Raw genomic sequence first — 23,410 nt, 5'->3', positions numbered from 1 at the left:
TTTATCAGACTCCCTGCACGGCTGTTATCAAATAGAATAAAGTTCATCTGGGACACTGGCTTGAAAAGCAGTGACAGTGACTGCACTGTCTTTTCCACTCAAGAATTGTTTTTTCAATTTATGATTTGCAACATGCAATTACAGGATACATTGGCAAATCTCAGAAAGGGTTTGATGTTGAAACTTCACTTTTGTTTGTATCTGCTGTCTGATGTTCTACTTGGCTCACTCCAAAAAGCCAATCTCTTACCTAAGCTTTCCCAATGTCCTCTTGGATAGCTATTGCCAGATTTTAATGCTACTTTATGTCATGGATATAAGAAGCAATAAACATTTATTAGATGAGCACATCAGGGAGCAGTGATGAAATAACTTGTGTCACTGCATCTAAAAACAAGCTCAATTACTGCAGATGTATAGATCTAATCAAACAGACACAGAGATTTGTGGAACAAGTGACCTCCAAGAAGAGATCAAAATGTAGAGGTGCAGTGTCAGCTCTCTTAGAAGGACTAGTGATTCTGTGCAAAAGCGTGAGGATATGAAACCTAGCAAGCTTTCTCTGTTCCAGATGCAGTCTTTGTTACATCTCCCCCTCCTATTTTTCTGCTGGTGATGGCAGCTTGGAGAACATCAGCCCCTCTGTGGCTGTAATGCAGTGTTGGCGGGGAAGCTCATAGAAATATTTCTGGCAGTGTGAGTATGTGTCAGTATGCTTTGATGAAACAAATCTGTTTTGTTTCTGCCTGGGAAAGGCTTGGGGATGAGATTTGAGTCCTATAATAAGTTTTAGGTAGGAAGCCTATATGTAAACCAAGCAATATTTCAAGTTCTTCAATCTCACACAATAAATCTCAAGAGTATTTTCCAGCTTTTCTTCTTAGTAAGAGAAAGTTTGATTAGAAGATTTGATTAGACACAATTGCCACTCAAAAAATTGCCCTCTCTTCCATCTAGTCACTATTATTTGCTTCAAAATTACATAGCTGAGAAAACAATCAGAAGTATTGTCATATGTAAAAGGCAGATGCCCATGTTTTGACAGCACTAACTATACAAACTGCATACTAATGTCCATTAATATTGAGTGGTTAAATCAGTGCAAACATTAAGGTGGTGATGGATATGAGCTGCAATGAAGCTGCAATGGAATGAGGATGGTTTCTGCACCTGTCAGCTGGTAGTCATCACCTGTGCCACTGTGACAGTTTGCCTGGTCATCATCACACTCATCCACGGGCTTGCCTTCGGAAACAGTAGGCACAGCGGTCGGAGCTGAAACAAAATCCAGTTGTTCAGTTAAAACATGTGCTGGAAAACCTGCATGCAGTTGGAAGTAACATCCTGATGAGCACCATGTGTTGTGTCTGAGGACCGAAGCAACTCTACTTTGCAGGTTGCTTAGTACTTCTTTGGAATGGGCGGTCTTTGTTCTGCCTCCTGCACTGAGGCATATCTGAGGTCAAGGGCTGAGCAGAGCTGGGCAGCAGAGCCCCAGACTCTATTCACTGGCTGATGGCTGTTTGTTGTTCCTACCGAGGAACAGTGAAAGCCTGGCAAGGCAGAGTGAGAGTCTTGGAGGATTGTGTATGGGGTAGAAACCCCATAATTTTATTGCTGTCCAAAGTCCCAGGGAGTGGGCCTGTGCAGAGGAGCAGGAGGGGTGATAATTCTCAAGCACCCAACACATTGCTGAAGAAACCTCTCTGCAAAGCACATGCAAGAAAGGAAATGTCTGAGCACAGTTCTGGTAACAGCAGCAGGAAGGCAGTGTGATGTGGAATCACTTTGTGCTCAATGAGGACACATAGAAGGTGTTTCTTTTGTTTTTTGTTGAAGTTATAAATAAATAAGACATCAGTGATGTCAGTCATCCCTCCCGGCCACCTGCCTGCTGGTGATGACTTTCCGGTAGCTGCTGCCTAACCAGTAAAAAGTCTGAACTTTGTTATTAGAGTTAAAAGCTTCAGATTTGTGTAAGATGCCAGAAAACACATCTATAGCCTAGTATCTGCAAAGCACACCACATCTGGAAAACCAGAATACAGAGACGCGGTGCTATGTTTATGTTTTATGCTGCACGTATAGTTCCCTGGCTTTAGATAATCTTCGAATGTGATCCAGGCTTTTGTCTGTTCTCACCTACTGTTATTTTCATTAGCAATCTTTTTCACTCATTATAGGCTATGCAATAATGTATGTCTTTTGCAGATTCTTCTTTTCCCTTCTACTGCCCTCAGTGTCTGCTGGCCCCAGAAGATCATATACACTGATTTCTTGGCCTGAAAATTTCAGGAGAGGTGGTAGTTTTTGAAGTAGCTATATTATGGGATGAAACATGCCTCTTTAGGACCTTGACCTATGCTTTACAGGTTCAATCTATCCCTAGTTAAAGAAACAGTTCTGTACCTATTATGAATTATGCAGAACATTTGTAACCCACATTGCTATAAAAACCCCTCAGGGGGATCCCTCTAGCTTTCTACATCCAGTTAAGTTTCTTATCTTGATCTTTGTGCCCCTGTATAGCCTCAAGCTTGCCTACATCTCTGCCATCATTTCATATATGCCCCCCTGGGATGCTTCAAGCACACAAAACTTGCCTTTGCTCACTGCTGCTGGAGAGCTGATTTCTACTCCTCTCTGTGCCAACCTAAATGCTTCTTTTCTCATCTCAACTCTTTTATTCCTCAGGAAATCTCAAGTGACTTCATTCAACTCCCTCCTTAAGATGCATTTATACATTAAGTATTATTATGCTTCTCCCACAGGCAAATGGGAATTGACCTCACCTGTCCATGAGCGACCTACAGGTGAGCATACATCGAAAGTGCACAATAGCAGAAGGACAAATGTGAAAAGATGTGTCCCGGGGGAAAAAATTGTACCTGCTGTTCCAGTTTGCCTAAAAGCAAAGGCTCCTTCATCTCACTGAGCAACATATTCTTGTAAGGTGGTCCATGGACTCACTCCTGGATGTCTGGGTGGCTACAGGAGCCGTGTGGCTGAAGGACTTTGCCCACAGGTTGCAAGTTTACATAAGGCAGGTGCTGGTTTTTCTTTTTTCGTAGCAAGCAGCACAATAGTCTGCAGGAACTAAGTATTCCCACAGGAAATGAGGACTTCCTGCAGGAACTAAGAAGTATTTCCAACCTCCCCACTTTCCGGGCCAAGTAAAATCATACTTATTCAATCTGGCCTTCACTAAAAAAACAACACAGAACTCATCAGTTCTCACAGCAAATGCCTCCCACACTTCCCTCTTGGGGGAGAAATGGTGAGAAAGAAATGGAGGTAGAGCAGTTGTTTCCATTCATCTTGGGAGCTCGTTCAGCTACTTCTGTAAGAGGTGTCATATGAAACCCCCAATACTATGGCTTGTTATTCTGTGTATTTTTAAGCTGTGTGGTTTGTAAGCCGCACCACTGTACCATCATTCACCAGATAAAATTGTTAAATTCCCATAGTGTTATCTGTAGTTATCTATGAAGTTAAATAATTATGTTTATATAACAAAAATCAAAGCTGACTTCACGTCACAGTCCAAGGACAAATGTCTAAACTTTGCTTTTCCTGGTCTTTCATCTCCTACATACTCTTGCAAAATTAAAGCTTAGTAAAGAACAAAGAGGCCCCCTTTACCCCCCAAAAGTAACAGCACAGACACAGTCAAGCCAAGTGATCTTTGCCCACCACAGTTTGTGGTGTGACTTTCAGGTCTTTGAAGGATAGAGGGACATAATTACTATATTTAGTGCAAAGCTCCCTCTGCATTCTCGGAAAACATCTCCTCCAGGGTTGTATCATGGTAACATAAAATTTAAGTTCCTGTCTTTATTCTCTTCTAATAGCTCTATGATTCTCAAAAGTATAATCATAAGGCTGCTTAAGGGAATGGAAAACCATGTGTAGAGTATCACTGTGATTCAACAAAGGAATGGGAAAAAGAATAATAATTGTGCCTTGGGCATATTCAAATGTTGCAGAGAGGAGCTGAATAGGCCAAGAAACAGCACTAATGGCAGTCATGGAAGCGAGAGTCCGATGTGCTGCCTGTGCAGACATAGCAGTCTTCAGCAGCAGACCAAGTAGAGAATGCATTTATGAAAATAATAAAGTGCATTCACTTCTAGCAGAGCAATTACCTTCAAGTTCACAGCCCAGCAGCTCCATTCGCAGCCCCAGTCCCCCGTGTGTGGCTCTCTCAGGGTACACGCGTATGAATCGTGTCGATACAGGTTCAAAAGTCCGCAGTTCAGGTGTGTCATAGTTGGTGTTGCCTTCAAATGTCTGCAAAGCATGAAAAATGCTACTTGTTAAAAAAAAAAAAGGAAAAGAAAAAGCTATTTTCCACACTCATCTTTTTCCCTTCATTCTCCTGCCTTTGAATTAGGTGAGCAGTAGGCCAGATTCTAACGGCTTAATAAGTGTCAGGCATTCCTATCCTAAATGAGAATGGAAAATACATTGTTAAAGCTTCTCGGAAAAGTAATGCATTTCATTTTTCATAAACTCAGTAACAACCAATCCATCAGGGTCATAACAAGAGCTGAGTGTTTAATGAGACATGTTTTTAAATGACGCTCTGTTCTGAGGTTTAACTGGGTGACATTTCCAACAGTTCTCAGGGAAAAAAAAATGGCTGAGGTGAAGATCCTGTCACCTTTTAAGTGGTTACAATAATAATCCAACTATTCACGAGAAAATTTCAATCTGATTTCCCCCAGTGACAGAGCTTCACAAGTTGTAGCTATTTCAAAAGGCATAAATTAAACTTCAGGAGCAGTAGCTGCAAGAGTTCTTCCAGTGAGCCTGCTATTGAAGAAGAATTAGAAGAAAGAGAAGAAAGCTGCTTCCTGACAAAACTGCAATATAACCAACAGGCAAGGCAGGTCGGCAAATGTACATTTCAGACAAAAAATCTCTTCTCTGAGTTGCACTTTGGGTTCTTTAGACATAATAAAACTCTCAATGGCGTTTGTTTGATACCTTCGGTTTCTCTTTTCAGTGATCTTTTGCATATAGAACACATTCTAATTTGTACTTACAGAAACACCTCAAGTGTCTCCATGTAGATGATCAGTCCTTAGAACAAATCAACTGAACAAAGAAACAGTCCTTGGCATGAAAGCTTTATAGCCTAAGATAGGCAAAAGCAGTTATTTTTACCCTATTTTATAGCAAAAAATGTCTTCAGAACATCATGTACAGGAATGTCTAAAGTACAAAATATGAAAACAATGAAGTAAAAGTATTTTCAGCTTTTCCATGATTTAGTGAAATGGCAAAACTCTAAAAAACATCTCTGAACTGCAGTTCAAATTTGGGATTAGAAGTGCTACCATAAGATACTTCTAAGTCATAGCTGTGAAACCGGAAGCATTCTTCAGGAAGAAAGCACCAGATGCCCTTCATTTCAGAGGAGAACAAAACCAAACCTGCAATGAACTCCTTCTATTGATCCGGGGCAGAGAAAACAGAGGCTATGGGAAAAGCTGGCTGAATTCCTGAGGCAGAAAACCAGCATAGGTAAACCTGATTGCTTCCTGTATATTCAGTGCAGTTCTAAAAGCCTTCCTTGTTTTTACTGTGCACCTCTGCATTATGATCCAATGGTCCACAATCCTTCTGGCCACTGGTTACAGAGTGCCAGTCACAAAAGCCAATGGTGATGAGAGACTGTGAACAACTAAACTAAAAAATAATTTCAACATCAATGCTGTTTCTCCTACTTCCTAGGGAAATTGCACCTCTGAGGTGGCTTCAAAGGGCACTGGTTGACCCAGTGTATTGCCAGTGAGTTGTCACAAATTCATGTGTAGAGGACCTGTCAGATCTAATTGACATGGAATTACATATTATTATATTTGAATAACAATATAGTGCAAATGATCAGAAAAGCTACCTACTATATGAGAAAGAATGAATGCCATTTTATGTGTAAAAAGTAGACAGACACATGTATCTGAGGAATCCTTGCTCCCTTTTTTAATAGTAGTCTTAATAGCAACATATAATAATAAAAACTGATTTATAAAAGACATCACTACTGAAGTACTGACACATAGACATTAGGATTCAATAGGCATCTAGAATTACATTGAATCATTGTCCTTTGTAGAGCAGAGCTGCCTGTGATTCAATTTTGACTGTTCATTTAAAACACATACTGATACTCTTTGTGGGAGATGAGAGGAGTGTACAGCAAAACTTCACTTTGTGAGTGTCCTTTATAAAGGCTATGTCACAAATTGCTTTACTTCACTACAAAGATAAGTTCTAATAAATAATAGTTAAACAAAAGAGAAGCTAAGACGGTGAGCAGAAAAAAAATCTGCCTAACATATTTTAAAACCAAAATAAACATGGCAGAAAATTTTTAAAAGGATGTTCCAAATGGCAGGATATTCTGAAATTTCTTGTACCAGAAATGATGAGAGGAACTGCAAAAACAACAGCAAACCACCCCCTCCCCATCCCCAAACAACTCATCCGACCCCCATAAAAAGTGGAAGGAGGAAAGAAGTATGAAAGAGAAAGATGACTTTATGGAGTAGGCTTGCCTATAGACAAGAAATACAAATTGGATCTTGAAATAGAGTTCTGCATGGTTGTTTGATGATTGTCATTTTCACTCCTTTGAGTGCTTGAGCTAGGTTACAGGGGGAAATATTTTGCACACTCAAAAATATCTGAAATTGGGTCAGACAAAGAGGAGGGAGTTATGGTAGTCTTTGCGAAAGCAGCTGCAGGCATGAATGACAAGATCATGCTAAGAAACAAGGTGATGTTTCACCCCTTGGACATATTTTGTTGTTATGTTTAGCCTGTCACTGCTCTTTCTTTTCCTAAAATGCAGTTGTTTGTTTATTGAAAGTCACGACTTTAACCAAGTGAAACGATGTGTTTCATTTCATATAACAGGGCTGTTTCTAATCGACGTTCCTGCTGTGACTCATTATAGCATCCTGTCCCATCCAGTTCTACTTACAGTTAAAAACACTACATTCCAGTACTAACATTTTAAATTCCTCAGACTCCAAAATCATGGGATTTATCCTATTCTCTTTAAAGAAGACTTGTGCTTTGGAAGAAAGTTTACTAAATATATTGAATTTTTAGGACGGATTATAATTATGCCACAAGAGATTTGAATTCCAGCCCTTTCTATTCCATTAATCTTGAAAGTTAATTTCTGGTGGTGATGAAAGCTGAGGATGGGCTCAGTGCATTAGTTAGCACACTAGTTTTCTTGTCAAACTGCTAACTTCTGACAATGATGGCAAGTGCCTGTATTAGAAAACAGAAAGCCATGCAGCAGACGGCACGCTGCTTCGAAAACATATGGCATTATTTTTTTCCCTCGTTGAGCCACAGTGTAGAAGTACATGTCAAAACAACATCTATTTTAGAAAGAAAATGGTAAAATCCCATTGTTGATTTACACTCCCTTCACACTTTATGATGAAGTCAAAACTCATGGTAACAAGAGAAAGGAGATGACTGCAAAGGCTGAATCCGTTTAGTTTTAATCCCCCAAACAAATGATGAAAAGTGAGAAAATGCAGACATATTCAGTGAGATTAAAACAGGAGAGAATGAAGTCCAATATTTACCAAATGTGCCTGGAAAAGCTATATCCATGGGCCCACTCAGCTTTTCCTTTAAGGAAACACAGGTTCCTCCAATGGATGAGTCTGTACTGCAAAACAGCTTTTACATCTAATTTTCAAACTAACACAGATGAGATAAGGAACAAACCTCAGAATTCCCATCTGCCAAGCACCACAATGATTTGCCTTTTGAGGGCACATTTTGGTATATGATTCCCTGGTCATCCCAGTACTACAGCACCAGTTTGTGAGCAGGGCTGCATGCCTACTCATTTCCTCAAGGAACTGGGTAGGAGGACTGAAAAAGAGTTGTGCCTTTTGAGGCAAAAATGCACTTTGTGACCAGTAATAGCAAAATGGGATGGAAGACTTAGATGGGATTTGGTGTAAATAAGCTAAACCCTCAGTGCAATTTAGGTTCTGAAGCGCATACATCCAAAGACAAGCCAAAATAGGTACATTCCCAGAAACTTTTCTGGGCCACAATCATTTTCTTTTCTTTGGAATCTAACCCAGCAATTAATTTGGTCCTCCTCTATAAAAGTCTTCCCAAGCAATCTCCAAGATGCTTCCCTTGTGACAGTACAATAGTACTTCTCACTTGGGATGGGATAACATGACAAAAACGTCATCACTTTCTTTTGGAGCGACTTGGATCAGATCATTACAGAGAGTCTGAGAAACTCTCAAAGCAATTTACAGGCAGTTCAGAAATTCAACAGGCACCCCATTGGGCTGAATAACACCATTCTCATTCTATAGCTCTGACAGAAAAGAAGCAAAAGAAAAGTAATTCAAATAAATTTGTCTCAAATAAATTTGTTCACTGTTAGTTTTAGAGTTTGGTTTTTTAGAGCAGACTTTTAAATCCCATTGCATGGGATTTTGCAGTAAATTGGGGGCCACAGAGGCACCAATGTTGCCAAGAGTCAAGGCTGAACTAGCTGTTGAATAAGCAAAACTTGCTGCCAGAGAGGCAAATGTCTTAAGGCCAGCTCTTGCCCTCAGGCATGGGACAGCTCCCACAGCATTCCTTCAGGGCTGCTGCCCTTGGAGTCCTCCTACTTGGCTTCACCCCAGCTATGTGGCTTTTCTAAGGTCAGATAGAGGTGTGTAGAAATGTAATGAAAGCTTTTTTTCTAATTCAACTTTTCTTTAAAGCAGTTTTTGCCCTTACCTTAATCTTTTTCTTGCTGGAGTCCATGATCATTTTCCAATCGGATCCATTGTTGCTGTAGCCAATTTTGAATTTTTTCATGAACACTTTGTTTTCTCGGTGCTTGCCTCCTTGGACAATTATGCCCCTCACTATTTTTTCCTCACCAAGGTCTATTTGAAGCCATTCATTTGTATACGGATGAGTAGTTGGTGGCAGTGCCCAACCTGAACGGCTCGTTATGAGGCGAGCATTTTCTGGGATCCAGTTTCGATCCACTTGAGTAGATGCAGTGATCTGAGAGTCAGGAATAAGGCCAGACACCATACCCAGCATCCCAGAGCAAGGATAATCTACAGAGAAAAAAACCCCAAATAAATTAAATAGTTATTCTGAACAAGTGCCAAAACAGAAACAGGACACATCAGTCAATTCACCTATCATAACAAATTACTTATTTATTTCTTATATCCAAAATAATCTATTGGATTTGTATATAATTTTCATTTGTTCAAACTTGCACATCCTAGTTTTGGCAGGAAGTACCAAAATACCACAAGTATTTTTGGCTTGGTGGGAACCAAAAGGATCAGAAAATCCTATTCTATTCTTGTTTTCTATTCTTCTTGCTAAGGCAAAGAGTGCAGGGCCATCTGAATTTGTGAATATTTCCTCAGAGAAAACTTCCAAAACCAGCCAAAACCTGGTTGCAGATTACTTAATTTTGGTGACATCAGAAATGGAAATCTTCATACATTAAAATACAATATATTGTTGCACTTGAGATTTTCCTAATGCGTTTCTTTGGTCTCTCAGACTTTTTCAGGTGACACAGAATAGTTGATTCTTTTATGATCCTAGATAAAGATCATTTAGAAGTACCTGCTAACAAGGAATGAAGAATTCTAATATAGAGTGTAACAGTAGTTCTGATTACCTGCATGTAATCTGAAAAGATTTCATAGAATAGAACTTGGAATTCTCTAACAAACTAATCAGTAACCTTATTTTCCCGCTTTATGGAAACCAGTACTAAGAAACATTTTCAAGACTAAAGAAACACCTTTAGAGAAAAAAAATTATCCTAGAACTATTAAAAATTAGTGGCATTGAACCGCATTAAGTGCTAAAATTATGCTAGAAAAATTAGATTTGTACAGCCTAATAAATCATTAACATTTTCTTTCAACTGTAAATCATATTTTTACATTACACAGAAAGGCACTTCCATTGTGTAGAAATTATAGAAAACCTAAAACTCTAAAAACCAAAAAAAAATCTAAAAAATTTTGACAGGTAACTGTATGATATAAAAGAATTACATTACAATACTGATCACGACTGGGAACTTGACTTTAAACACCATTACTTGCACAGGCTTCAGATCTAAGTGTTTGTACCTTGCAATGCTTTTAAACCTAGTTATGTGTTTGCTCCTTGAGAAATCTGCTGAGAACTACCTATGAATAGCACACATGAGAGAGTGAGACTGGAGGGTTAGGAGGGAAAAGTAAGATGGGAATTTGCAAAATATCCATGTATCTCAGGAATTTTGCATGAAGCTGTAAAGCAATTGCAAGGAAAGTACTTAAAAGTAAAACATAATGTCAGAAAAACACTCAGATAACACTGGATGTTTGGGTTGTGGTGTTTTATTTTCTTTTTTTTACCATTTCTACATTCAGACCACAGTGGAAATCATGATTATGAATTTTACTCATAAAAATAAATCCCACAGCATAGGCACAATAAATTCCCCTGATATCATAATCCTTCCCAAGACCTACCTGTTATCTTGCAGCCATAAACTTCAAATCTCAGTGAAACTCCATTTTCCCAAGACACAGGTCTAATTCGCACAAACCGTGTTAAAACTGGTTTGGCAAAAGGTCTGTAAACAACATCAGTGGGATTGCTATTCCCTTGAAACACCTTTGTGGGGAAAGAAAAAGTATATATTTGTTAAGCTTTCTCTTAAATGGTGTTTATACTTCTGTGTTTTACAGATAGTTATGATATGAGGTCTAACTAGGGTTGGCTGTGGGGGCTGACACAAAAGACTTGGATGGGAAACTATTCCATTAATCTCCTAACACAATTTTTGCAGACAGGTTTGCTTTCTTTGGGGAGGAAAAATGAAGATGTAAGGTATTCAGTGATACTAAACATGGTATTCCTAATGCCCAGATCTATATGCAGGAATGACATACACCGATCTTCATCACCCAAGGACTTCTGTGTCCTAGAAGAATCCCCCAATGCCCTTAGAGCAGCTTTATTTCTTGTACGCTTGCAGAATGATGCAGAAAGCTACAGAATCTCAGGCTCAAATTAAAGGTTTGGATTTCAATTAGACCACATAAAAATCCTATATAGATTTATGATAAAAACATATATTATTTTGGTGTCCCTGGGCTTAAGATTTTGCAAAGTGTATAGTGCAAACCTTGCTTTGTTAACCTCCTGTTTTCAAATCCTTTTCAACAAGTTCTCAGAATTTCTTTCTCCTTGCATATTGAGATGGAAGTCTATTTAAAATCTGTATAGCAGGCTCTAAGATTTTCCCTCCATCCCCCGAGGCTGGCAGTCAAATTAGATGAACAATGAGACTTCCACCAGAAGCACATGATTGTGCTGTGCTTTCATGTTGAGGATCCTGCAGACACACTCCTTCCTAGCACAGCCGAAACCTTGCAATGTTCCAATCCAAAGAAGGTGATTCAGTTTCCTGCTTCTTCCTCACATAGAGGCGACCAATTTCCTGTTGTTTTGCATGGATACAGACCCCTCTCCTTTTATGGGAGATTCTCCCATTTCTTACACACACTGTCCTACTTTCCTGTTTGTTCCTTACAGTAACTGCACTAATTTGGAGAGGAGACCAACAGCACACAGCTGTCAACTCATAAGGCTCAGTTACGTCTCAAGTAATTTAAGATAAGAGTTTCATATCTACCAAGAGATTTTCAATGGAGTTGCATTTCTTTCCAGCAACATTTTTTTTTTTCTGTGAGGACCTGCTGTAGTTTTCTCAAAGTTTGCATCTGACAGAGAAAATGACTCTTTTCTCAAAAGCACACAGATCCTTATATGTAGTTAGTGCAACACTAGCGTACGGCTGCCTTGAGATCTGCAGCTGCAAACTTTTAATTTGAATTAAAATATCTGGGAGGGAGAATGGTGCATACTTTTTTCTTGTCTTGATGAACAGCAAAATACTGCCATTTTAGAAACCTGATTTTTTTAATGAACCCTTTGTACAAGTGACACAGGTTTAGGAAATGTTCTCACTGATTAAGGACAGCATGTGCAAGAGAAACTCATGTAAAATACACTCTTGGAGAGTTTACAAATTGAAGCTGGTAATGAAAATCAGGCATGGTCTGATTTTGAAAGAAGCATTTGTTCAGATTACAGAATCCAGAGCCAGGAAACCCCGTGTCTCATACCAGCCACTGCGCCGGCCCCTCTTGTGACTTTGGGCAAGTCAGTTATTGTATCTTTATATACATCACTGTACAGTGCCCACATTGTGTCATTTGACCTTTAGAACTTCCAGTAAAACCAGGATAATACCTGTCAAAGAGAAGCTTTCAGTACTAATTTTTTATTGCTTTCCAAAGTGCTTCATAAAAGCAAGATGTATTTGTTAAACACTGCTACCATGTTGATTAGATAAATGTAGTGGACTTGGCTTAGCACTTACAGATGAGTCAGGGACAAACCAGTAACCAAATATTTAAAGCTAGATAGGGTTACACTGATACAGTTTGATGTTGCGCAGCTCTTCTGTGTCTTTACAGAAGGGTCACAAAAAAGCTGTTTTGAAGGGAGGTACCACAAAACCTTTCCAGTTGCATCAGTCCCTGGCAGCCTCTGGGGATGCTGCTCCCAGGCACATCCTGAGTGAGGCGGGAAGGGAGGCACAGCCTCACCGGGGCTATTCATGTGAGAGCTGGAGCAGAACTGACTTCTCAGTAATGAGCTTTATGCTCATGGTAGCAGATAATGACAATTTTTCTTACAAGTGTCTAAAGCTGCTTCATTGGGAGGTCACAGAGAGCAAATCTGCTGATAAATGGAAAGGTGATAAAAATCTATAAGGATGGAAAGATCTGCCTAATCATCTGTCTGCATGACCCCCATCACTAAGATACTTGGGTCTAACAAACTACTAATCACTTGCTAGCACCCCTGCATGGCCATGCACAGGGAGCTGAGGCACTGACACATTGCATATCCAGAGCTTCACGGCAGATAATGGACAGACATATTTTTGGAAAAGTTCTGCATAATTTTTTTCTCAAGGTTACATAGAAAATCTCTGAGAAAAAGGGAAACAGCAGAACACTCCAGGAAAAAGACACAAAATTACTTGAATTATGGTGAGTTCAATAGATAGGGTAGCACCTTGCACCATTTCCAGCTGCTCTAGGCTTTGCATAAACAATTTCTGTGGCCCATTACTATTGAGACACAAGCTGTCTTTTGGATTTGGGAAATTGTTAATGCTGATCAACCTGACTAAAACTTATTCGTCTTTTTTAAACAGATGATAGCAAACAGTTCAACAGACTATTTCTCAGCTGAAGAAAGATAATAAAAGAAAAAAAAAAACTTACAACAGGCTTGTTTCCCTCCTTTAATGTAATCCAATCCTCTCCATTGGAGCTGACATCTACACGATATGTTTTCAGATAATATTCCTTCTTTGTTTCTTTAGAGATGGCTCCTTGGGTCCCAATTCCAGAAACAAAGCGGAGAAGGCCCAGGTCTACCTGTGGTAGAGAATAATTTGGAATGTGAGGACAGTCACTTCAGAGCATAACAACACTGCAGCAGTGCACTCTACCTCACCATGTTTTACAAAAATAATAAGGATTTTATATAAAGCAGACTGCAAAATATTGTTGATAATAACATAGACATGATCTCCTCCTTTGTAAACAGTGTCATCAGAGAAGATGGGAAGATCTGCCTAATTAGCCAGGAATGTCCCTCACATGCCAGAGAATTCTCTTTCCTCTGTGAGGGAGGAACCAGAGACACCATCAGTGTGACTGCAGAGGAGTTACTAGAGAAGTTCCTCAAGGACCAGTCTGCTGAACAACATCAGTTAATACTTTGATTAAGCCCTTGCAGAGATGCTAATGAGATTCTCTAAGGACACAAAGCTGCAAGGCATTGCCAATACAGAGGAGACTCGTGCAGTGAGAACTGAGTGACCCTGAGGACTACAGCAGTAGAAATGGGATGGAATTTACTAGGATAATGTCAAAGTTGTGCACTTAGGGAATGCTAACAAGAATTCTGCTAAAACCCAGAAGAACATCACTTGCAAACAGAAGAGAAGAAATGTATATTAGTTGGTCACAAGATAATTACAAATCACTGTGTGATTTTGTCGGGAAAAAGGCAAACTAGTTGCTTGTACTGTATGGTGTATTTGAAGAGAACAGAAAGAAGCATTAGCACAAGTGCAGAAATTCTGTTCCAACTGTCAAATGCCATGAACTTCTATCATTAGAAAACAATGTCATTTTGAACTTGCTGGAGAAATGCACATGAATGTGTGTTAGAGGTCATCTCTCTTCTTCACTCTTCTCTCCCTCCTTCTCTCATGGAAGTACATTGTCCTTTACAAATGGACAAGTGATTTAGGCTAACCTTGCTCTCCCCCATTATTCATTTTTCATCCAGGTCTTTTCCTTATCTAGTTCATCATGTGGCATCAAAGAACTATCAACATATTTGGGAGAATGACGTGGGGCGCAGGAATACAACTCCTCAAGTAGCTGGCTACTCAATTCTGCTGGCAAAAGAAACGCTATCCCAGCACACAAGTCCAGCTGCCAAATAGCTGAAACTGGGCACAAAACTTTCTCACAGTCAGGTTGGTGACCATAGCTTTGAAACCTCTGCCATTTCCTTACAGCCTCTTTTTAGCCATAACAACAAACCAATTAAAATCACATTCTTCACCCTCTTTTTCTGCAGCTAGAACCTTCTCTTTTTTTCCTAAAGCAGGTCGTTTAATTTCAATATAAAATGACAGTATTCACAAAATATTAATCAGTGTAATTTATTCCCTTAACTTCATTTGTCCAGAGTTTAGTAGGATAATAATAGGTTGAACTAACCCTTCTAAACTGAATGGCTCCATGAATGTCCCAGGCTTTTTCATATTTCCAAAATATGTAGGATGCAGAATATATGTGTCCTGTGTCCCACAGGCATCCTTTTTCCTGGATGTATGTCATATATCCAAAGGCACTGGAGCAGTTAAATCAACATGCTCTGCATTCTCTCTCAAAAGGCTGAAGGAAGTGCTATTGAGGACAGTGTCTGCTCTCTCAATGCCCATGTCATATCATATGCAAGGCATTTTGGAGTCCTCCAACACAAGAATAGCAGCCTTGTGTGTGACAGATAGAACTGGCTTTCAGGCCAAAGTCCCTGCTCCAGTTTTTAAGGCTCATAAAGTCTATATGTAACATTTTAGCCCTTTTCTTTAGGGGTGAAATACTGCAACATTTTGGTTTTGTGTGATAGAAAAAAATTCAGTCTCAAAAAAAAAAAAAAAAAAAAAAAAAAAAAAAAAAAAAAAAAATCCCAGCGCCGCCTCACAAAAACAATCAAGTGATTTAAAGTAACTGGAGAGTCTCAGATGTTAGATTGTTGCAATCTGAAAGTTAATGGGGGAATCTGGGCATCATTGCTCTGAGCAATCTCAGTTTAACTTCAAATGCTCTCCAAGCTGTACTCTGCTGATTGTAAAGTGTGCTGCACTGAGTTATGTCCAATACCACATTCACTTCCAGGCTGAAGTGCACTTGAAAATCTGGAAGTCTGAGGGAGCGCAGAGCTAAGTTATTTAAATGATCTGCTTCTCTTACAATTTGAAACAGCTCTTCAGTTTTGAAATGATTAGGGTCCCAAGCCTGTACCATTCCAACTGATTTGAAATTATTCTAGTAGAGGCTTTTTAATATACAGTAACTACTTCATTGTGAATAAAGTCAAGCAATGGCCTACTACAAGAGTTCTAGGTATTTGAAGCCAAGTTAAAATTTAACATTGGTGGCTTAGGGAAAGTTTTGATTATTTGATGCCTGGCCTAACAATTGCTACCAGTCACTGACCATTCAGGTCTCAGGCTTGTCCTATCAGAAAACTTCAGGCCCCCAAATTGTGCTTGGTCCCAGATTCTGGGATTCAATACCCCTTCTTAACTCCAGGGCACTGAATATCCTATAGCATCTATCTCAGTGCCCAGGATTAAGTCCTAAACACACAATGGATATAAACATCTACCTTCATGTCTAAAACCTGTCAGAATTCTCTCACTGGGAGACAGGGAGATGCTGAGAGGACTTCTAATTCATCGTCTATGAGTAAGGAAGGAAAGGCAACATCATTAGTGCTCCTGGCTCCAGTAACTGAGTAAGACATTACTGGAGGAGGGAGGGCTCTCTTTTTGTTAGAGAGAACATCTCTTCACATGGATGTGCTCTCTCTCCAGGTCAGCAAATCTTTATGTGCTTCTTGAAAACTGGAACTATGTCAACAGTAGTCTTCTCCTGGAGTGCCTGGAGTCTGACAGCTTGAGTGTTCAGCACAGCTTCGAACCCCTTGCAAAAGCAAGCTGTGACCCCAGACCTGCTGCATGCCAGGGGCTGTTTGCTCACAAGTTGATAGAAGAAAGAAGAATAACACTTCTCCATCAGTGTTTTGTGAGAAAGAAGCAATGCAAACAAGAAAGGTGAGATTAAGCAGCAGAGCAGCAGAAGGGTCTCTTGGAATTTTTAGTACTAACTCAGTGTCAGTGAAAAGGTCCAGGAGAGAGGTAGGGCATTTACCTCCCTTTGACAGTTCTTTGCAGTGGCCTCTGGAGGGGCACTGTTCCTCTCCAGGTGCATGCAAACAGAATTGCAACACTGTGCACCCCTCTGTGGTACCTAAGTATGTTTGCAAATTAAGCTCTAAATGTAGCAATCTTCTCTAAGCAAGGTGATAGAAATGAATTATGCAGAAGACTACGTTGGAAACTGCATGACATATTTTAATGGGCTGTTAAGATCCCCCTCATTAACCACTTGTGATGCATTTTTGTTTTTGTTACAATGTTTGTTGAAACCCTGTTTCCTTATAAAATGCAAAAAAAATTGTTCATAAAACACAGATTCCAAATGCTACAGGGACTATTCAGAGTTGAAGTTCAACCATATCAATTGCTGGTAACAACTAAAACCTGAAGGTACTAAAGTCCTAGCTGTGATAAGACACAGCTCTTCTCTGTTTTTTTCCAGAGGAATCAGAGCATGAGGGTAATAGCTCTGGAACAGCTATGTCACCAAACAGATAGGAATTCTTTTGCATCTGGAAGGCTTATGTCTATAGAGTCCATGGACTGTGTAAGTTCCAGTCAACATAGTATGTCCCTCTCCAAAGAAGTCCTCCAAGTGTTAACATGACCAGAGGTAACCATTTTTCTTGGAGGCAGGCTACTCCAGCTATGATTGTAATATAAGTCTTTAATAAACAGCTTTTTGTTTTGGCCTTCTTGTCCTTTTTGTTTCAAGAACTTGTGTTTCATGTTAGAGTGACTGTGAAGAGACGTGGTGTTGAAATATGGTACTTTGAAGATGAACATCAAATGCATTTCCCTGCAATTATTTGACATTTAACTTTCTGCACATATGATAAACAAACATCTGGTATTTATTTTAGAAAATGCAAGCAATTTTGTAAGTTATTGCAAGCCTTATGGCTGTGATCTGAGATAGGCAGCTGTCTCCAAATCTGAAATCTTCACATTTCATTTCCATGACCAGAGTTTCAGTTTTGACTAACGGCAGCATGTTTCAAGTTCTTTTTTTTTTTTCCAAATTTTCACTTTCATTCAGATTATAAAGCATATCTCTTGGAAAATGGTGCCTAAGGGGCCTTATCCAAAACCACAGCCTTGATAGTTTGCCTGTGCTGCAATGTGACCATCTCTATTTGAAAGTATAAGTCTGGGAGCAGACCTGCCATATAGGAATGGGCCCCCTAACTCAGAAATGAGGATCATCTCGAATGTGTATTTTTTTTTTCCAGGAGAGAAATGTTAATGGAAAAAAGCCTCAGTTGTTCCTGTTTCTAAAATCAATTTATTTCCTACAAAAGCATATTGCAAGGCACTAGCTGTTTCTACATATGAATTACTTCCTCTCCATTATTCTGGCAGTATCTTCTAGCATCCAGGAGAAATATTCTTATTGCTGTCTTACTGTCTCCAAAAAATGCAGGTGGGTTGACACATTTTTTTAAGACAAAGATTATGCAAGTGGTGGCATACGCATTTTTATTTGAGACCAGTTTAAGGGGAAGGAAAAAAATAACATTTAGCTCTGCACAATGCATCACGTAGCAAATCTGAGCAAACTGCTGGATAAAGAACGACACACAACATTACATGGCTTGAAATTAATACTGCTGCTTCCTGTCGCCATACATAACTAGTTTATAGTATGGGAGATCTTATCTTCAGAATGAAAATCTGCCTCGTTAAATAAAATACAGTCATTGAGGGAGCTGTAGCAAGGGAGCAGTTTCGCCAGCTTTTAACACTCCTAGTGTAGGTCTGTTCAACAGCCTGAGAAAATAAAGTACTGAGTGGTGGAGTTTGATTAACAACAGGAAGCTTTTTTGTTGTGGGCATCTCTTGGTGGCTTGAAAAGCTTGTACAATCCATCACTTGACACAACATACCAAAGTAAATATTTTTAGAGAACTGTGTCATTTCCCTAGATAGCATACAGTGCTCTGAGTCAGATTAACTGTTGTGCTGCTTCACTGTTCAGTCAAATATTTAATTAAGCAAGAGTTGATCTATTTTCTTAATGCTGCTGTTGATTTGGCCAATCATGCTTTCTCATGAGGTATATACAACTATGACTTAATTCCTTTATTTCTTGGATTATAAAGCTAAGTAAAAGTGGGACAGGCTCCAGTAGAAATTCTGAAAATAGTCTAATTAATTTGGTTGGAAAATTACTTCCAAAAGTCTTCATTCTTGAAATGAGTAGTCATTACAAAAGCACAACTCCTTGATTATGACAGGTTGTAAATATTCATCCTGGATTTTAAGTAAAAATAGTTAAGCCTGTGAGCTACCTCAAATCTTTGTGTGAAACCCTTAGTGATACTTGTGGCATCTCCATAAAGAAAGTGGGGAGAAAATACTGCTCCTATTAAGATCTCTCCTGAGTCACTGAAGTCTTTCTCATCGACCTTGACAGCAACCTCCTGAAAGCCCCAAAATGGTTTATCAGCTAATCACATGCTCACCTTGTAGTCTCTGCCTAACAACTGTCCCCAGTCAGCATGTTTTACAGAACTGATGCTTATGTGACTTGGCAAAAATGGGGAAGTATGAAAGAAGAGATGAGCAAACATTCAAGCCAAAGAAATAGGAATTCTTGGCAGCAAAATGGAAATGAACCTTTCTTTAACAGTTGAAATATCTATTCCTCACAATCTTCACCTTTCTGCTCAAATTCCTTTCTGCAGAAGAAAAAAAACATAAGATTCCCCCAACTGAAAACAAAGAATAGAGTAAAAGATGCTATTGAGCTACTGAAGCTGGGGTAACAGTAATGAGTACAGTAACTTTTCTCAGAAGAAGATATGCCAGTTTCTATGAGAGAAAATTTAGGATAATGGGGAAAAAGTATGACTGATAAACGTAAGAGAACCCCAGTCATCATTATGAGGTTGGTTGAAAAAAGGAAAAGATGCAGAAAGCATAAGAAAAATGAAATCCAGAAACATAAAGGAAAAAGAAAAGACAAGAAAAGAATAAAAGAAAAAGCTTCTGTGTCTCTGACAGAGAAAAGATAATGCTTGGTGGGGCTGTGTTGCATCTGGATTCATGGCACATTCTCCCACTCTTATGTTAATTTTTTTTTTGCATAAATCAGAAGCAACTAATTAAAAAAGAAATATTTAATTCTGACATGTTCTTTGAACTGGTGTTCCATCTGGTTCTGTTTGAATAGTAAAATCTGCTGTAGTCATAAAAATTGGCAAGCAGCACTCTGGTAAAGAGAAACAAAAGAGACTCAGTACAGCAGGTTAATACACTAGCATTTTAACTGGAGACATTTCCAGAATTCAGCAAACCAAATCACTCCAGTATGGAAACTATAAAGATCAAATGTGGAAGAGAAATGCTGCGAGGGGGCCGGGAGCAGCACTGCCACCAGCACATGAGCTCTGTGTGACACTCGGAGTGTGAGCCTTTGCAGGAGCCTGGTTCACAGGCAAGGGCAGTGCCCTGCTCCCCGAGACGGGCTCGCTGTGTGGGTGAAATGCATCCAGGGCACATGCAGGGATAGGGGACGATCCCTCTGCTATTCATTTGTAAGCTCCATCTTATGCATTCATGTGGGGCTTTGATGCAATGACATCGTTATTCAGAATACTCAGAAAAATACCTTTTTCCCCAATTTATTTTTGAACACTATTTAAACCTGAACACCAAGATACATAAACTCTGAATAACAAAGGGAGGAAAATGTAATCGTATTGGGTTTTCTATAGACTCTGGGATCTAAGCAATCAGCATCTTATGCCATTCAAATCAGCTCTCTGTAGCAATAGAGAGAAAGGCTGATTAAACTCCCAGTGCTTTAGAAAAAAGATTGTTTTATATCTTGCAGTAACATATCTTGCTGTGAAATATTACATTCTTTTAAAATGAAAACCTGTGCTTTGGCACTACATTAACTTGCAATGGATAACCTAAGACATGTACAATGACTGGGTCCAAAAAAAGGAGGAATGGTGAATGGCCCCTTTCTCCGCTAAGATACTTAGGAACCTTGCTGAGCAATAAATGACTCCAGGAACGCAATACTTTTAATTAACGTTTTCTGAATACTTTATTGTAATTTACATTTAATTTTAAACCTGAGCTTAATCCTCTGATCTGGAATGAAGACAACTATTTAGTGCAGTTTGAAATGTGACCTTCGCCGTGTTGTGTTTAGAAACTATAGAAAAGGGGAAACTCTATAGCATTACTTGCAGAACCACTCTTTTCTGAGAGAAGGACATAATTGTAGGACTGTCTTTCCCCTAAGTTGTACTGAGCAACTAATGCACAAATGGGGAAACAAGTAAGCCAAAGCTTCTCTCTCGGACTTCTTCACATGTGAATAACCAGGCCTTTGGGGTGGAACAAACTGAATTTTGCCTATTAATTAATGCTTTCAAGCATTTTTTTTTTCCAGCTGCTCTCCTGTCAAAATCATAGAGTACAGGCAAAGGGCTTGATTTATGATTTTGGTATTTTGAAATATAAGTACAATACTACATGTTTGAAACACACAGCAGTAACTTCTCCTTTCTGTTTCACTGCATACCTATGCTAATGGTAGGAAGCTGCTAAGCCAAGGGGATGATAAACTGTGCAAAATTAAGCCCTCTCCTGCTCAGATAGCAACACCTTGGTGGTGCTGATAGATCTGACTGTGCAATCACTGTGTTTCAGCATCAGTTCCACTGAAATAACTGGAATTTACTACACTCGATATTTTTGAGAGTTGAGGCTTTGGGTTTTCTATAAAAAATCACAGTGAAATGAGGGAAAAGTGCCAGTGTCTGTGATCACAATACTTTTTTAAGCCTAATTTCACTGGAATAGGCGTATAACCTGTATCATAGAAATACATGTATTTTCTTTTGATCAGCTTTCTCATTTTGGAAAATCGGCACAGTCTCTTTAAATCCATCATTCATCCACAGGAGTCTGCATTCATTTATTCTCTGTTAAATGGAACTGTCAGTTTTGTTGCAACAAAATTCGATTTTCTATTTCATACACATTGTATATGATGATTTTAATTTACTGCTGGGTCACCAAGCAAGTCACTGCTTTTTTAAAATATGAGTTTCTGCTACCTTCTAGAAAAATGTCAGGTAGCTACAGTTAGACAGTGTGGTGAGGGTCCTGTAAATGTATGGTGAAAAATGAGAGACTGACTGTACATGCAAAGATTATTTCACTTTTTCTGGTATATCTCTCACAGCTGTGAGGAAATGCACACATGTAGATGAAATACTTCTGAGGGTGTGATTTGGAAGACCTGCTGCTGAGAGTGGTGCTCTCGTCCTGTGCTGGAGGAGGAAAGGGGACAGCAGAAGGGATGGCACAGGCATCTACCAAGACAACTTTACCCAAGTGCTAAAGCAAACCAGGGAGACCGGCTGCCCCCAGCTCTGCCCTTCCCTCAGCAAAGCACGCTCAAACTTCAGGCATGAGGATTTAATTTCCGGGGTTTCTTTGGCCAGATAATGATGCCTGGTTTTTGTACCCCCACTCTGCCTATCTGAAAGTTACTCTATCTGCAGCTATGTAAAGAGAAAAGCTATTGATTTTTAAGTGCTGTGGCTTTTTAAAATAAACACAGGATGTATTTTCTTAGTAAAGCATATCAGGAAAGGGGGGTACCCTCCTATAGGTGGCTAATTTTTAAGGCCTGATGAGAACATTTAAAAATGTTTTTTAACATTTCTGTGTTAACAGAATTTATATTCTTTGCTGTGTTAACCCTTCAGTCCATAGCCTGAAGTTAATAGTACTTGCATTGGAAGAACCTGCTCCTGTGTCTCTAACAGCTGAAAGACACTTCAGTCTTTAGTACAATAATCTATAACCTAAATACAACCAGTTAAAATATACCCTGGTTTTATATGCAATAGGACAGATTGATCCTTTCATCATCTTCAAGAGGATCAACACCAGAAATGAGTTTGGCCTGAAGTGTTCAACACAGAATGCTGCAATGAAGAGAAAGACCAGACTACACAGGTACAGCTGGTCAGTGAAGTTATGTGTAAACAGTACTTCTCTGATGAGAAGCCAGTTGTTCCTGAAAACAGAGGAACCAAATCTCAGCTTAATGTTTGGTCAATTGTATTTTCTCTGCTAGCAGGTTTTGTTTACCAGTCAGCTTTGGAGGTTATTCTGATATCTTTTTAAAGACTTTTTTTAAACTATAAAATGAAAATATCAGAAGTAAAGACAAAGTGAAACGAACTGTTTCCTTTTTGAAATACTTTTTTTTTTTTTTTTTGGAAGAAGTCAAATTGCTTTCTGAAGGGCAGGTATTTACCACTTGGAAGAAATCTCATTTATCCTCCCACTCTACCTATTTTGCTACTGCTGTGAAAATGTCACCTAATGGGCAGAACAGAATTGAACTGGGACAGAAAAGCAGGATGGCACAAGGACAGGGGAGGTAAATAATGCCTCAGCAACAGAAAATCTGGAGCATGGATGCTGGGATGGAGAAGGGCCCATAGGACTCATGAACTCTACATCTTCATACTACTGTGCAGGTGTGGAAAGAGTGAATAAAAATGCATAATAGTCTCTGCAAAGCACTCAGCAGCACACCTCTCATCTCGAGCCCAGGCTAGGCCCTGTGAGAACAGAGACCTTTAGCTCAGTAATAACTCTGCTTATTATAACACACCTCAGCTGTGCGTTCCTATCCAAGGCTCCATTTCTAGGCACTGCCCTTAGACACTTCACTTCTAGCCTTGAGCTTTACCTGACCCTCAGTCTGACACCTGCCTAGTCTCATAGATT

The 23,410-nt window shown here is 39.3% G+C and overlaps 1 protein-coding gene across 3 annotated transcripts in view; it reads right to left on the bottom strand.

Annotated features, from left to right (window-relative positions):
• NRP1 (neuropilin 1) overlaps nt 1-23,410 on the bottom strand; it is a 113,984-nt gene that overhangs the window by 20,367 nt on the left and 70,207 nt on the right. For 2 of the 3 annotated variants that reach the window (XM_032100201.1, XM_032100210.1), the window contains exons 8-12: nt 13,392-13,547; nt 10,557-10,701; nt 8,791-9,122; nt 4,146-4,290; nt 1,171-1,275 (exon numbers count right to left, since the gene is read on the bottom strand). In XM_032100201.1, the coding sequence (XP_031956092.1) occupies nt 1,171-1,275; nt 4,146-4,290; nt 8,791-9,122; nt 10,557-10,701; nt 13,392-13,547 (883 nt within the window). The remainder of the gene's footprint in view (nt 1-1,170; nt 1,276-4,145; nt 4,291-8,790; nt 9,123-10,556; nt 10,702-13,391; nt 13,548-23,410) is intronic. The other variant, XM_032100218.1, reaches the window with a different exon arrangement.

Source organism: Corvus moneduloides, chromosome 1 (assembly GCF_009650955.1).
Source record: "Corvus moneduloides isolate bCorMon1 chromosome 1, bCorMon1.pri, whole genome shotgun sequence".
NCBI classification, from domain to species: Eukaryota; Metazoa; Chordata; class Aves; order Passeriformes; family Corvidae; genus Corvus; species Corvus moneduloides.
Note: the sequence above shows the minus strand (reverse complement) of the source record. Positions and strands in the feature narration are given on the sequence as shown.